Raw genomic sequence first — 16,272 nt, 5'->3', positions numbered from 1 at the left:
AAAGAGGAAGAGGAGGGCTAGATGGCAGCGGGAGCGCTGGCGGAGAAAGGGGAAGAGGAGGGCTAGATGGCGGTGGGAGCGCCGGCGGAGAAGGGGGAAGAGGAGGGCTAGATGGCGGCGGGAGCACTGGCGGAGAAAGAGGAAGAGGAGGGCTGGATGGCGGCGGGAGTGCCACCAGCGGAGGAAGAGGAAGAGGAGGGCTGGATAGCGGCGGGAGCGCCACCAGCAGATAAAGAGGAAGAGGAGGGCTGGATGGCGGCAGGAGCGCCGGCGGAGTAGAGGGAAGAGGAGGGCTGGATGGCGGTGGGAGCGCCGCCGGCGGAGAAAGAGGAAGAGGAGGGCTAGATGGCGGTGGGAGCGCTGGCGGAGAAAGAGGAAGAGGAGGGCTGGATGGCGGCGGGAGCGCCACCGGCGGAGAAAGAGGAAGAGGAGGGCTGGATGGCGGCGGGAGCGCCGGCGGAGAAAGGGGAAGAGGAGGGCTAGATGGCGGCGGGAGCGCCGGCAGAGAAAGGGGAAGAGGAGGGCTAGATGGCGGCGGGAGCGCCGGCGGAGAAGGGGGAAGAGGAGGGCTAGATGGCGGCGGGAGCGCTGGCGGAGAAAGAGGAAGAGGAGGGCTGGATGGCGGCGGGAGTGCCGCCGGTGGAGAAAGAGCGATCACTAGCATTTTAATCTACTAAATTTAATCAGAAATAATCTACTAAATTAATTTAACATTTGTTCCCCCTATTATTTATTTATTTTTAATCCATATGTTTTACTCATCTGTCCATACCATAGATAAAAGGAGCATCAGACACAAGGTTTTCACAATCAAACAGTCACATTGTGAAAGCTATATCATTATACAATCATCTTCAAGAAACATGGCTACTGGAACACAGCTCTACAGTTTCAGGCACTTCCTTCCAGCCTCTCCATTACACCTTAATTTAAAAAGGTGATATCTATATAATGTGTAAGGATAACCTCCAGGATAGCTTTTTTTATTATTATTAATTAACGGAAAAAAAGAAATTAACCCAACATTTAGAAATCATATCATTCTACATATGCAATCAGCAATTCTTAACATCATCACATAGATACATGATCATCGTTTCTTAGTACATTTGCATCGGTTTAGAAGAACTAGCAACACAACAGAAAAAAGATATAGAATGTTAATATAGAGAAAAAAAATAAAAGTAATAATAATAGTAAAAAAAAAAAAAAAGACAACCAGACAGACAAAAACAAAAAAAAACAAAAAAAACCCTATAGCTCAGATGCAGCTTCATTCAGTGTTTTAACATGATTACTTTACAATTAGGTATTATTGTGCTGTCCATTTTTGAGTTTTTGTATCTAGTCCTGTTGCACAGTCTGTATCCCTTCAGCTCCAATTAACCATTATCTTACCCTGTTTCTAACTCCTGCTGGACTCTGTTACCAATGACATATTTCAAGTTTATTCTCGAATGTCGGTTCACATCAGTGGGACCATACAGTATTTGTCCTTTAGTTTTTGGCTAGACTCACTCAGCATAATGTTCTCTAGGTCCATCCATGTTATTACATGCTTCATAAGTTTATCTTGTCTTAAAGCTGCATAATATTCCATTGTATGTATATACCACAGTTTGTTTAGCCACTCTTCTGTTGATGGACATTTTGGCTGTTTCCATCTCTTTGCAATTGTAAATAACGCTGCTATAAACATTGGTGTGCAAATGTCCATTTGTGTCTTTGCCCTTAAGTCCTTTGAGTAGATATGCAGCAATGGTATTGCTGGGTCGTATGGCAATTCTATATTCAGCTTTTTGAGGAACCGCCAAACTGCCTTCCACAGTGGTTGCACCATTTGACATTCCCACCAACAGTGGATAAGTGTGCCTCTTTCTCCGCATCCTCTCCAGCACTTGTCATTTTCTGTTTTGTTGATAATGGCCATTCTGGTGGGTGTGAGATGATATCTCATTGTGGTTTTGATTTGCATTTCTCTAATGGCCAGGGAGATGGGTCCTGTTTTTATAATCCAGTCATACAGTCTATATATTTTGATTGGGAGGTTTAATCCATTCACACTTAATGTTATTACTGTAAGGGCAGTACTTTCTCCTACCCCATTTTGTCATTTGGATTTTATATGTCATATTTTTCTTTTTTACCTTTTTTCTACAGTCTTATTTCTGTAGAAAATCCTTATTTCTACAGTCTTCTTCAGACCTCTCTTTCCTTTCTTTTCCTACCTTCCTGTAGTGCTCCCTTTAGTATTTCTTATAGAAATACTATAAGGGTCATAAATTCTTTCAGTGACTGTCTGAAAATATTCTAAACTTCCCCCTTATTTTTGGAGGACAGTTTGCTGGGTATAGAACTCTTGGTTGGCAGTTTTTCTCTTTCAGATTCTTAAATATATCATTACATGGTTTCTGCTGAGAAATCCATACAAAGTCTTATCGAGCTTCCTTTGTATGTGATGGATTGCTTTTCTCTTGCCGCATTCAAAATTCTGTCTTTGTCTTTGACATCTGACAATCTGATTACTAAGTGTCTTGGAGCAGGTCTATTTGGATCCATTGTGGTTGGGGTATGCTGTACTTCTTGGATCTGTAATTTTATGTCTTTTATAAAAGATGGGAAATTTTCAGTGATTATTTCCTCCATTAGTCTTTCTGCTCCTTTTCCCTTTTCTTCTCCTTCTGGAACATCCATGACACATATATTAATGTGTTTCATGTTGTCATTCAATTCCCTGAGGCCCTGCTCCTATTTTTCCATTCTTTTCCTTCTCTTTTCTTTTGCGTATATGATTTCAGATGTCCTGTCCTCTAGTTCCCTTATCTTTTCTTCTGCCTTTTCAAATCTACCATTGCAGGTTTCCATTGTTTTTTCTTTATCTCTTCAATTGTGCTTTTCATTCCCATAAATTTTGTGATTTGTTTTTTCAAACTTTTGAATTCTCTTTTTGTTTGCCTAATGTCTTCTTTATATCCTCTCTCAATTCATTGATTTGATTTTTGATGAGATTTTGCACGTCTGTTCAAACATCTTGAATTAGTTGTTTCAACTCCTGCACCTCATTTGAAATGTTGGTCTGCTCCTTTGACTGGGGCATATCTTTGATTTTCCTAGTATGACTCATTATTTTTTGCTGGTATCTAGACATTTGATTTCCTTAATTAGGTTATTCTGGAGGTTGTTTTCACGCTTTTACCTAGGGCTTTCTGGATGGCTTTGTTCTCTATCTGTTCTTTGGTATCCAGTTCAACTTATTTTAGACCTGATTTGCTTAAATTGATTCCTGGAAAAATATGATACCTCAGGGTGCAAGGGTGGTTCAGTGGTAGAATGCTCACCTTCCATGCAGGAAACCTGGGTTGGATTCCCAGACCATGCATCCCCCCCCACCAAAAAAAGTCTCTGTCTATATAAAATAAGTCAAGCACAGTTATATACTTATTACCTCCAGAATTAAAATTCATAAAATAGAATAAGACAGTATAATGGGTGCTAGTGTTACAATGATAAAAAGATTTTGACTTTTGAATTTGCTTCTCATTTGTTTCTATGTGAACTATGAACTTAATAACCTGCTATTTAAAGCCTTCAAAATCAACCCCAGGCACCCTTTCCAGGGTTATCTTGCCAGTCTGATACTGAAGTCACACTGAGCTATTTGCCATTCCCCAACCAGGCTCCACTCTAAGGAAAAAAGTTAAAAGATTTAGCTATGCAGACGTTGTTTGTAGTACTTTTAAATAAATGAAAAAATGTGAATTATTCTAAATTATTAATAAAAAGGTATTTTAAAGTCTATTACATATCTATGCAATGGAATAATACATTAAAGTATTAAAATTATGATGTGGAGCATATTATTAAAGAAAGATCTGCATGGCATACTGTTATGTGGAAAAAAAATCTGGTTATAAGAGCATATATATATATATATATGGCATGAGCTCTCTTTTACTAAAAAACACATTCATACATAGATATATAAAAGACCGTGCCAAAAGATTAAGAGTGATATCTTTGGAAAGTGTAATGATGGTTGACTTTTCTGTTGTTGTTTCACTCTTTTACCTATTTTCTAAACTCATCTTTTTAAGTGTGGCCATGCATTTATGCCTGTATTCTCAGTAAACAACTTAGTATTTGGCATATAGCTTTTCTAAATAAATATATATTCAACTACATGAAAGAATGTCAATTGCACAAAAACAACAAAGTAAAACACAGTTTGGTTGACTTGGGCCTTTCTAAAAGGCAAAACTATTTAATAATTGCTATGGAAAACATGGTGTTCTAGTTTGCTAGCTGCCGGAATGCAATATACCAGAAACAGAATGGCTTTTAAAAAGGGAAATTTAATGAGTTGCTAGTTTACAGTTCTAAGGCTGAGAAAATGTCCCAATTACAACAAGTCTATAGATATGTCCAATCAAAGGCATCCAGGGAAAAATACCTTGGTTCAAGAAGGCCGATGAAGTTCAGGGTTTCTCTCTCAAATGAGAAGGCACATGGCAAACACAGTCAGGGTTCCTCTCTCAGCTGGAAGGGCGCATGGCAAACACGGTGTCCATCTGCTACTTTCTCTCCTGGCTTCCGGTTTCATGAAGCTTCCCGGGAGGTGTTTTCCTTCTTCATCTCTAAAGGTTGCTGGCTCGTGGACTCTCTGCTTTGTGGTGCTGCAGATTCCCTGCTCTCTCCGAATCTCTTCTATTCTCCAAAATGTTTCCTCTTTTACAGCATTCCAGTATACTAATCAAGACCCACCCAAATGGGTGGAGACCTGTCATCACCTAATCCAGTTTAACAACCTCTCTTGATTAAATCACATCTCCAAGGAGATGATCTGATTACAGTTTCAAACATACAGTATTGAATAGTGGTTATTCTACCTTTATGAAATGGGATTTTGATTAAAACATGGCTTTTCTAGGGGGCATACATCCTTTCAGACCAGCACACATGGGATACAAATTACCATATAGTTACTCTTAGAGCTCTAGGAAAGGGTATGAAATCAGTTCAGAGCTGTAAGTATGAGGCTGTACACTGCCTCACCACTTCCTTAATGCTCACTGCAGGCCACTCACTACCATCACCAGTGGACTTTTAACCAGCTCTCAAGAGGGCTGATAATGAGATGTATTAAGTGCCCGCTTTCCACAGAGACTTTCCAAGTAAAACGAAGGTGAGAGACAAGAGCCAGGTCCTAGAATCTGCTTAAATCTTCAGCCATTGACTGTTCTGCCTCCTCAATTATTACAATTCGAAAGCTTTCAGGCCTTGCTTTCTCTAAAGTTTAATCCACTGCTTTTTGCACATCTACAAAACAAAACAAAAACAAACAGCATCTCCCCCTTAATGTTCAAAACAGGAGGCAGTCACAAATAAGATTTGAACTGAGCGGCAACCCCTCTTCCAAGCTGAACAGTCGTCCCCTCCAACTTTCCATGGCATCCCTTTCTATGATGGTCTGAAATCTTCATCATTAGAATCCTTCTTTCCAGTTAGAAGACCAAAATCACCCCCTAAAGCGATTGCTCAAACACACATTCCCTCCCCGGCGTATCTCATTAGTACATCAGCTGGGATTTTGGAAGATTTGCTAGTTGGTTCCAAGGGCCAACATAGAGAGCCTCTGGTGGGTTAGGAGGGGCCTGGGGCTTTGCCGGCTTCCTGGGGCTTCCTAGGGCTTCGGGGCAGGAAGGGCTGAGCCAGTGGAAGGAGGGTCATAACACAGGCATCATCCCATTCGTTTTTTGCTCCCACCCTCCTACTCAACTTTCAGTCCACGCGAGGCATTTAGTCCCTTTTGGGTGCCAGGAGCATGCAAACACCATGCCACTTTCTGAAGCTCAGAGCGAGGAAGTTACTGCCCAAGGCTCTCGGGCGGGAGAAGACAGGCTGGACCCGGGCTCTTTTCAATGCCCCTCACTGTCTTTTCGGTGTTCCCAACCCCCGCCCCTGCCCCAGCCCGCCCCGGTGTCTCACTGTCCCTGTTTGCCCTACACGTCGCCGGGGTACCTAAACCACCCAGCCCAACATGCCCGAAGCCTCACCATTGAAACCGATCACTGCCTCAAGCTCCAGCTCGGCCACCTCGGCCTCGGGAGAAGTTTGGCCGTCCATCACCCGTTTATCCATCACCGACTCACGGGCCTCTGTCTCCCAGCGGGCGCAGAGTCTTCTGGTCGTTATGGTAACGGGCGTGCGCACGCGCACCAGATTCACGCCCGCGCCTGTGGCGCTCAGATGCCCTCTTCTTGCAAGCCGAGGTTTCCTTTTTTCTCTTACGCCGGACATTTAGGAAGAATTAAATACACAGCTAGCTGCATAGCCAAGCATCTACTGGGGCTCGACAGACAGGTTGCTGTAAAATAATACATACTTAATACTTCTTTGGGTGCCCTGTCTGAAACAGGGTAACATTTTAAGTAATATAGGAGGCGCTTCACCTTCGGTTCAATTTCAATTTTATTTTAATCGCGCCTAGCAGTTTGCGTCTCAGTCGGCGCGGATTCCTGCAACCTTCTGTTCCCCAGAAGAGCGCTTTCCTTTTTTCATCTCGGTTTTAGGCCTTAACTTTTCAAAATTCACTTAGCAAATTCCCGGCTCCGGGCTCAAACGGCCGAACGGCGAGCAGTGAGCCTCGCGGGCCGCCGTAGGCAGCTGCCGCAAGCAGGAAGTGTTGGTAGAGCCGGCGGAGACTGCACCATGGCCCCGGACTCCTGGTGAGCCCCGGGTGAGGGCGGCCGCGCGCAGACCCTGGTTCTTAAGAACCCTGGTTCTTAAGGGGACGCCAGGGTTCCGGGGAGCGGGCGACCGTTCTGCGCGGGGGGTGGAACTCCTCGGGGTGAGGAGAGGGGCCGCAAGGACCCTTCCTCTGTTGAGAGGGACTCAGTCGTATCTCGCCACCCTGGGTCCTCGCGGAGGTGGCCCGGGAAGGAGACCTGGTGAGCCCTCGGGAAACTGAGGATTTAAGCTTAATCTGAATATTTTGAAGTCTGTTTGGGCTGCTTCTCGCCGCGGGGATTTCCCGCCTATCTAGATTTGCAGCTGACTGATGGAGGCTTCTCTTGGACTCTTGAAAAAGTGAAGTAGAAGTAACCTCTTTGTCGAATGTCAGTGCCAATGACAGACTTCCCCGTCTCCCTTTTGCTTCACAGATTGGAGGAAGCGAGGTTCAAAATCCGAGGTCCCCAGCCACCTAGTAACCAGTTGTAGCTAAAACCTAGATCTTGTGTGCCCTTTAGAAAGTGTGTAGTAATTTGGGAGAGAAATTATGCACTTGATCATAAGGCATTTTCCCCTTCTCTAAGTAATACCATGAATTCTTTTCTTTCAGCAATAACTTCTGCATAAGGCAATAACTGGTAAAGACCATTCCTTCACAATGAGTAACCATTAAATCCCAAGGACGGAATGATGATAAACACAAGCTCTGATCACAAGGAACTTTTTTGCTGTAGCATATTGGATTTGAACTTTTTGGAGTATATGCCTTATGCTGGTCTTTTCAATATAGTTTATAATTCTTTAAGTTTCGGGCAGTCTGGATGTTAGAATGGATACCAAGATGAAAGTTAGAGTTGCCCAGGACCTAGATCATCTAGATCAATCTCTTTATTGATTTAATACTAATATTTTCCCACCTCATTTTAACAGCTGTATATTCCCCCTGTAGAAATTTAGAAGATACTGAAAGTTTGCAGAGAAGAAAATAGCGTCTTTAAGTCTACCATTTGGAAATAGCCACTGGTGATTTTTAAAATGAACCTATTACTTTAACGTGGATATTTTGTGTGCATTTTACAAAATAGGAAGCATTTTTCCACGTCATTAAATATTTTCTGAAAACATGATTTTTATGATGTTTTAATAGTGCAGCAAATGAGAAACCGTAATTTAACTTTTCACCTCTTTGCTAGATTAGATAATTTCCCCCCCACTATTGAAAAAGCTGTGTGCCTTTGTAGCATCTATTTCCTTTGGCTCACTTGGGAGAAGTGGAAGTATTGGTTCCAGAGGTATGAACATTGTTATGGCCCTTGACACATGTTGGTAAATTGCCCTCCACCTCCTGGAAGCTAACCCCCTCAGTTTGCACGTAAGGTTGGAAATAAAGCCCAGAAACAATAGAGGGGCCCAAAGTTACCCTATTCAGTTGAGTGGAAATGCCAGCTGGACTCCAAAACTTTTTAATTTTGAAAAAGCTTATAATTTTTTTGTGTTCTGTCAACTAGTTTGACTTAGTGATTTTTTTATTTGGTTGCTGGGAGTGAGGGAATGGCTGATGGGCTGACATTAGCTACCCCTCCAAAGTGGGTTAGATGTGTATTTTAAAGTGAATTGCAAGTTGCTGCTTAGGGGGTACAAAGGAGTACAGAAAGGAAATTTGAAAAACCTATAAAACCAGATTTGACTATAGTTTTGCCTACATACTGTTGGAAATCACAGATCACTGAGGTCCCATTCCTCAAAAGTGTTCTAATATTTAGAAATGAAAACTATTACTGTTTTGATGGCATAATAAAAGCCAGTGATAAGCTCACTGTTCAAGAGAAGTAGCAAGTGATTACTGTACTGGCCCTGAATTGATTCTTTGCTAAAGTTAGTTAGTTTTACCTCTAACTTGTTGATGATATATTATTTCTGGAAAATTTTCAGTAAATGCTCAATAGTTTAAATGTTGGATGGACTTTTTTTTGGTAACTTTTGTTAGTACAAAGTAAACATTTCAAAGTAAAGGCATTAGTGAACACTGGATGTCAGTAGCATGTTCTCTCTTATTTTTGCCTACTTTTTTCTTTTCCTTTTAAAGTAATTTCAAATGTACAGGAAAGTTGCAAAAATAATACAAAAAGCAATGCAGAGAACTCCTATTTACCTCCTATCCAAATACCCATATTTAACAACTTCTAACATTTTGCCGCATTTATTATATCTCCCTCTCTCTCTTCTTCCCTCCCTCCATCGCTCCTTCCTTCTCTTTCCATCTTTCTATCTAACTATAATTATCATCTGTCCATTTTCTAAACATTTTAGACTGTTATATGTATCATGTTCCTTGAACAGTGAATACTTTTGTGTATATTTCCTAAGAACAAAGATACTTATATAACCATATTTAGAACAGTTATCAGGATGAAGAAATTTAACATTGGTATGAAGCATGCAGTCTTTTCAGTTGTCCCAATAATGCACTTTTGGACGTCTTCTCTTCCATTATTAGACCTAGTTTAGAATCACGTATTGCATTTAATTGTTTTTGTCTGCATCTCTCTTTTTAAAATTATGGTAATATATATACAGCATTAATTTTCCTATCTCAGCCACCCCCAAGCCTATAATTCATTGGCATTAATTGCATTCACAGTACTCTGCTACCATCACCAGCATCCATTACCCAAACTTCCCTGTCACACCAAAAATGAAACCCGGAATATATTATGCATTAACTCCCCATTCTCCCTCCCTGTTCCAGGTAAGCTGTGCTCTTCTTTCTGTCTCTTTGAATTTGCATAGTCGAGTTGTTTCATGTAAATGGAATTGTATAATGTTTGTCTTTTTGCATCTGGCTTATTTCATTGAACATGTCTTCAAGGTTCATCCGTGTGGTAGGGTGTTTGGGAACTTAATTCCTTTTTACAGCATTTTACCACATTTTGTTTATCCATTCATCTGTTGGTGGACAGTTGGGTTGAGGACCCAAAATAACTACCTTTTGACTATTGTAAATAATGTTGCTGTGAACACTGGTATGTATATAAATATCTTTTTGAGTCCCAGGTTTTAGCTGTTTCGGGTATGTACCTCAAAGTGGGATTGCCACTCAATAGTAATTTTGTGTGTAACTTTCTGAGGAACTGCCAAACTATTTTCCACAGAGACTGTGCCATTTTGCTTTTCCACCAGCAATGTATGAGAGTTCCTGTTTCTCAGCATCCTTGTCAATATTTGTTCTTTTTCTTTCTTTCTTCCTTTTTTTTTTTTAATAATAGTGATTCTGGTGGGTGTGAAATAGGTATTCATTGTGGCTTTTGACCTGCATTTCTCTAAAGACTAATGTGTTGAGTATCTTTTCACATGTTTATTGATTATTTGGATATCTTTGCAAAAATGACTGTTCAAGTCCTTGGCCTATTTTTAAATTGCATTATTTGTCTTTTTGTTATCAAGTTGTAGTAGTTCTTTATATATTCTGGATATTAAACCCTTATCAGCTATATGCTTTTCAAATATTTTCTCTTATTCTTTAGCTTTTCTTTTCATTTTCTTCATAATGCCTTTTTTTTTTTTTAACTTGGGCAGGCACCGGGAACTGAACTTGGCAGCAGGCAAGAATTCTGCCTGCTGCCTTTTGATGCACCAAAATTTTCCATTTTGTTGGTCTAGTTTATTTTTCCTTTTATTGCTTGTGTTTTTGGTGTACAGTCTAAAAATCTATTACCTAAAAAGGTCTTGAAGATATTTCTCCATGTTCTTTTCTAAGAATTTTATAGTTGTAACTCTTATATTTAGTTCACGGACTATTTTGAGTCAATTTTTGTATGAGGCAGGAGTCCACAGTCTTTGTTCTGCATCTGGCTATCCTAGCACCATTTGTTGATGAGACTGTTCTTTCCCTATTGAGTGGACTTGATACCTTTTGTCAAAACCCAATCTCTGTTTTTTTTTTTTTTTACATGGGCAGGCACCCGGAATCGAACCCAGGTCCTCTGGCATGGCAGGCAAGCATTCTTGCCTGATGAGCTACCGTGGCCCACCCTCAATCTCTGTTTTTTGACTGAAGATTTAAAATAACTACTGATATGCAGGGCTTACCACTGCCATTTTGCTCCTTGGTTTTTGTAACTCTTATACTTCTTTTGTCCTTCTGTTCTTCCATTATTACCTTCTTTTATATTTAGGTGATCTTTTATAAGGAACTTGTTAGAATCCCTTCTCATTTCTTTAAATGTATATTTTTCATATACATTATTAGTGGTTACCATGGGTCTTATATTTAATATCCTAAATCCATAAGTCTCCTTTGACTTGATACCACTTTAACTTCAATAACATACACAATCCATGTTCCTATACCCCATCTGCCTCAATCTTTCTATAATCCTTGTCATCTTTATACATTGTGTGCCTAAAACCGTAGGTTTATCATTACTTTATATGCATTTGGATTTTAAATCCTGTAAGAAGTTAAAAGTGGAGTTAAAAATAAAAAAATAGGGCGGGCCACAGTGGCTCAGCAGGCGAGAATGCTTGCCTGCCATGCCAGAGGACCCGGGTTCGATTCCTGGTGCCTGCCCATGCAAAAATAAATAAATAAATAAATAAAATAAAAATTAAAAAATACAATAGTACTGGAATTTATATTTACCCATGTCATTACCTTTATTGGAAATCTTTATTTCTTCATGTGCCTCTGACCTACCGTCTCTACAGTCCTTTCTGTACATCCCATGAGCATTTCTTCTAGGGCCAGTCTAGTGAAGATGAACTTCCTTAACTTTTCTTTATCTGGCAATGTCTTAATCTCTTCCTCGTTTTTGAAAGACAGATTTGCTGGATATAGAATTTTCGGTTGGCAGGTTTTTTTTTTGTTTCAACCCTTTAAGTATGTCGTTTCAGTTTCTTGCTTCCATGGTTTATGATGAGAAATTGGTCCTTAACCTATTGAAACACCTTGTATGTGACATTTTGCTTCTCTTTTGCAACATTCAGGATTCTCTCTGTCTTTGGCATTCAAGAGTTTATCGAACTTCTTAAATGTATATATTCATGTCTTTCATTACATTTGGGAAGTTTTTCAACCATTATTTCTTCAAATGTTTTTCTGCCCTTTCTTTCTTCTTCCTGGATCCCATAATACGTATATTGCTATGCTAGATGGTATCCCCCAGGTCTCTTAGGCTCTGTTCATTTTTCTTTGTTCTTTTATTCTTTCTTCTCAGACTGAATAGCTTCAGTGGTCTTGCCTTCAAGTTCACTGATTCTTTCTTCTGCTAGCTCCATTCTGCTGTTGAACCCCACTAGGAAACTTAATACAGTTACTATTAACTTCAGCTCCAGTATTTTTTTTTTTTTTTGGTTCCTATTTATGATTTGTCTCTTTATTGAAATTCTTTTGGTTCACCTATCATTTTCCTGATTTCCTTTAGTTCTTTTTACTAGTTTTCCTTTAGCTCTTTGCACATATTTAAGATAATCTGCTAAAACTTTTTGTCCAGTTTATCCAATGTCTGGTCTTCCTTATTGATGACTTCTAATGCTTTATTTTACTCCTTTTTATGGAGCATCATTTCCTGTTTATTTGTATGCCTTGTAATCTTTTGTTGCACACCAAACATTTTAATATTTTAATGCGTTATCTCTGGAGTTTAGTCACTGAGGTATCTTTCCTTAAACTTGTCTCTAGCTAGTGTTATGACAGAGATTTCCTTGAATGTCAGGAACTGACAACAACAAAAATAATCCTTTCTGAGTCTTTGCAGATTAACTGGTGTTCTAATTTGCTAGCTGCCGGAATGCAACACACCAGAGATGGATTTATTTCATTAGTTCTTCAGAGGAAAGGCACAGGGTGGTCTCTGCTGGTCTTCTCTCCAGGCTTCTGGGTTCCAACAGCTTTCCCCAGGGTGATTTCTTTCTGCACCTCCAAAGGCTTGGGCTGAGCTGCAAGTGCTGAGTTGAGGTGTGCTGAGCTGCTTGAGCTGTGCTATGTTGTGCTCTCTCATTTAAGCACCAGCCAGTTAAGTCAGACATCATTCACTGCAGCAGGCACGCCTCCTAGTCAACTGTAGATGTAATCAGCAACAGATGAGGCTCACGTACCATTGGCTCATGGCCACAGCAACATAACTAGGTACCTTCACCTGGCCAAGTTGACAACTGAATCTAACTACCACAACTGGTATGAATGCGCTCCTTTAGTGCTTAGGCCATCCTGCCAATGGTATAAAGAACTGCCTTAGGTGAAAGTGTAGTGTCCTCTCTGTTCCTTACTGAGCATGGATCTTATCCTGGGCATGCCTGCATCGTCTTAAAAATTCCCATGTTTACATGGATTTGAGTGTTCTCTTTCCTCCAGGAAGCAGTCTGTCTTCTCGGTCTCAGGTGTTATACTGTATATTTTAAAGCTGGCAATGCTTTCCCCAGGTAGCTGCAATTTGACCATTCTCCTTGTATTTTAGCTGATCTGTAAGCCATCTCTGAGAACAGGGCAAATCTGATGCACCTGTGATGAATGTCCTGGTTCAATTTTTTTTTTAAAGGGAATTTAATAGTTACAACTTTATAGTTCGAAAGCCATGAAAATGGTCCAGATTAAGGCACCAACAAGAGGTTACCTTCACTCAAGAAAGGCTAATGCCATCCAGAACACCTCTATCAGTTGGGAAGGTACATGGCTGGCATCTGCTGGTCCTTGTTTCTGGTTCCATTGCTTCCAGCTTCTGATGCCAGTGGTTTCTTCTCTAAGCATCTGTGGGCCTTCACTTAGCTCCTCTGTGACACAACTCTGGGTTCTGGCTTGTTTGGCATCCCATGGGAAAGTACAGTGACATCTGCTGAGTCCTGACCTTGTCTAGGCATCTGCTCCCTCTATCGGCACTCTAGGCATCCCCAAATACCCACATCTTTCAGCTCTGAAGCAACTGTTCTCCGAGTGTCTGCATCTGAAGTTTCTTCAAAATGTTTCCCCTTTCAAAGGACTCCAGTAAACCAATCAAGACATACCTGAATGGGTGGAGTCACATCTCCATCTACCCAAAAGGCCACACCCACAATCAGACAGGCCACATCTCCATGAAGATAATCAAATCAAAAGGGTTTCCCCCTACAGTACCAGTTCAGTCTTTCTAGCTGCCACTAGACAAATTGGCACAGCAATACATGTGCCTTAATATGGTCACAAAGGTTACTCTGCTCCCTTTGAAACTAGGACCAGAAACCTGTGCTGAGAGTACATGAGTCAGGGAGGGATGGGGGAACGGCCAGCAAAGGCAGCATGAGGCTCTCCTACCACTGAAATTGCGTTTTTCTTTATTAAGTGCTTAGCCAGTTACTGCAACTCTTTAATGGTTTTCCAGAGCTCTGAGAAAGATGGTTTTGCCTGTTTTTGCATGTTTAAAAATTCTGTGGGGACAGAATCCTGGAGCATCTCATTCCAGCATCTTGGTCTACATTCATTTTATTCTTTTAAATCATTCACTTTTTCTGTACTCCTCATATCATACCCCTATGCCCCTCTGATTTTTTTCTTTTAAATATTTCTGGCATCTCTTTTATGATATCTATTTCTACTTTAGTGCAGCCCTTTATCTCTAGCATAATGTCTTGCAGATATAAGTAATCAGTAACCAGTTATGGAATTGAATAGCTGAGGAAGTCTTCTAACTGGTTTCTTGCCACTACTGTCTAATTTCCAACTATTTATGTAAACGGAGGTCAGATCATTTTCCTTTAACTAGTACTCCCCATGCCCAGGTTACATTCCATACTAATTCAATCAGAATACCTGGAGGTGGATGACAGGCATTGGTATTGTCCAGCCGTAATTTCTCCTATCTCTGAACTCCAGAAATACCATTTATACTCCACATTTGACAGGAGGTCTAGCATCCCTAATAATTTTTGTATACATGGAGTACCACCACAGAGCCAGACCTAAGCTTTTTTTTTTTTCATAGATGTCAGTATGGAAGAAATAAAAGTTAAATGATGAGGCAAAATGAGGACAGAACAGCCTCCTAGTTGCTTAATTATGTGTTGTCTTGCATTACCTTTGTCTCTCTCTCTCACACACACACACACACACACACAAATGAGGCTACTTTAGAACATAGTGCTTAAGATATTAAGACATAGCTCTATAATCAGACTGAGTTTAAAACTGGGCTTCACCAAGTTTCTTCTTTGAAAGAAGAGAGAACAATAGTTCCTACCTCATAGGATCCTTATGAAGTTTAAAATGTCAAGCTCTTAGCGTAAGACCAGGCCCAGATCCAGTGCCCAATTGTTGGTCATTGCTGTAATCACTATGATAAACTTCCCAAGGGAAGGGATTGCAACCTGTTTTTACTCTCATTCAAAGAAACATTTATCAAGTTCCCTCAGTGTACAAGTAGCATATGGGAGTCTAAAGTTGTTTTTTTAATGGATTGTTTTTTGCCTTTAATGCCATTTAAAAAATTTTTATTAATAAAACCAATCAACATACAAGAACGTCCACATCCCTGGGAGTCATGTCCCACGTAGGGGGGGGAAGGGCAGTGAGTTTGCTTGTTGTGTTGGCTGAGAGAGGCCACATCTGAGCAACAAAAGAGGCTCTCTTGGGGGTGACTGTTACGCCTAATTTTAAGTAGGCTTAACCTGTCCTTTGTGGGGTTAAGTTTCATATGAACAAACTACAAGATTGGGGGCTCAGCCTATTGCTTTGGCTGTCCCCACTGCTTGTGAGACTATCAAGAATTCTCCATTTGGTGAAGTTGAATTTTCCCCCTTTCTCACCATTTCCCCAAGGGGACTTTGCAAATGCTTTTTTTATTCATTGTTCAGATCCTTCTGAGATTTATTGAGGCTTCACTCTGGACAAACCTACAGAATCTCATGCCCTACTCAAGGTTCCATGTGCTTATGGTGTTCAATTAAACTGTCCTCATAAGTTATAATAGGAAATGCACTAGTCAAAATATAAATTTTGAACCAAATAAACATTTTTTGCTTTAGACTCACACATAAGTTAAAGTTTTAAAATATTATCATCAGTTTTCAATACCCTGCATTATTGACATTCCTTTGTTCTTCCTCATGCAAAATATATTTAAATTTGTACATTTAGTCACTATCCTTATACACTGTAGGCATTCCTAGATTATACCGTCTCAATCTTTATCGTCTTTCTTTCTGATTTCATTTGTGCCCCCAGACCTCCTCCCTCCATCTTCAGCGCCATTTTATTGAGATATATTCACATACCATACAGTTCATCAAAGTTATTCAGTCAGTGGCTCACAGTATCATCACATAGTTGTACATTCATTACCAGAGTCAATTTTTGAAAATTTTCATTACTCTAGGAAGCAAAAAAAAAAAAAAAGGATTGTTTATTTTCTCCAGCAAAATTCAGTCAAACAGCAGTTTTCAGTATTTATACTGGGACTGTCCTGGTAAACAGGTTCGTTGTCTAAGTGCAGTATAGTCTGTTTAGGATCAGCAGTCTGGAAGGTGAGATGAAATGAAAGCTAGAAAATGAAAATGCTGTAATAGAAAGAACAAATA

General features: G+C 40.3%; 2 protein-coding genes across 4 annotated transcripts in view; one reads left to right on the top strand and one right to left on the bottom strand.

Moving 5' to 3' along the window:
- CFAP52 (cilia and flagella associated protein 52) overlaps positions 1–6,204 on the bottom strand; it is a 71,196-nt gene extending 64,992 nt beyond the window's left edge. The window contains exon 1 of the mRNA XM_077165963.1: positions 6,054–6,204. Coding sequence (XP_077022078.1) covers positions 6,054–6,138 — 85 coding nt within the window. The 5' untranslated portion in view covers positions 6,139–6,204. The remainder of the gene's footprint in view (positions 1–6,053) is intronic.
- Positions 6,205–6,600: 396 nt separating this feature from the next.
- The window catches only part of STX8 (syntaxin 8), a 302,127-nt gene continuing 292,455 nt past the window's right edge, over positions 6,601–16,272 (top strand). For all 3 annotated transcript variants that reach the window (XR_013177896.1, XM_077165960.1, XM_077165961.1), the window contains exon 1: positions 6,601–6,725. Coding sequence is in view for 2 of the 3 variants with exons in the window: in XM_077165960.1 (XP_077022075.1) it covers positions 6,709–6,725 (17 nt within the window). In the remaining variant the exon portion in view is untranslated. The remainder of the gene's footprint in view (positions 6,726–16,272) is intronic.

Source organism: Tamandua tetradactyla, chromosome 6 (assembly GCF_023851605.1).
Source record: "Tamandua tetradactyla isolate mTamTet1 chromosome 6, mTamTet1.pri, whole genome shotgun sequence".
In the NCBI taxonomy this organism is placed as follows: Eukaryota; Metazoa; Chordata; class Mammalia; order Pilosa; family Myrmecophagidae; genus Tamandua; species Tamandua tetradactyla.
The sequence above is the reverse complement of the archived record's forward strand: the minus strand, read 5'-3'. Positions and strand labels throughout refer to the sequence as shown.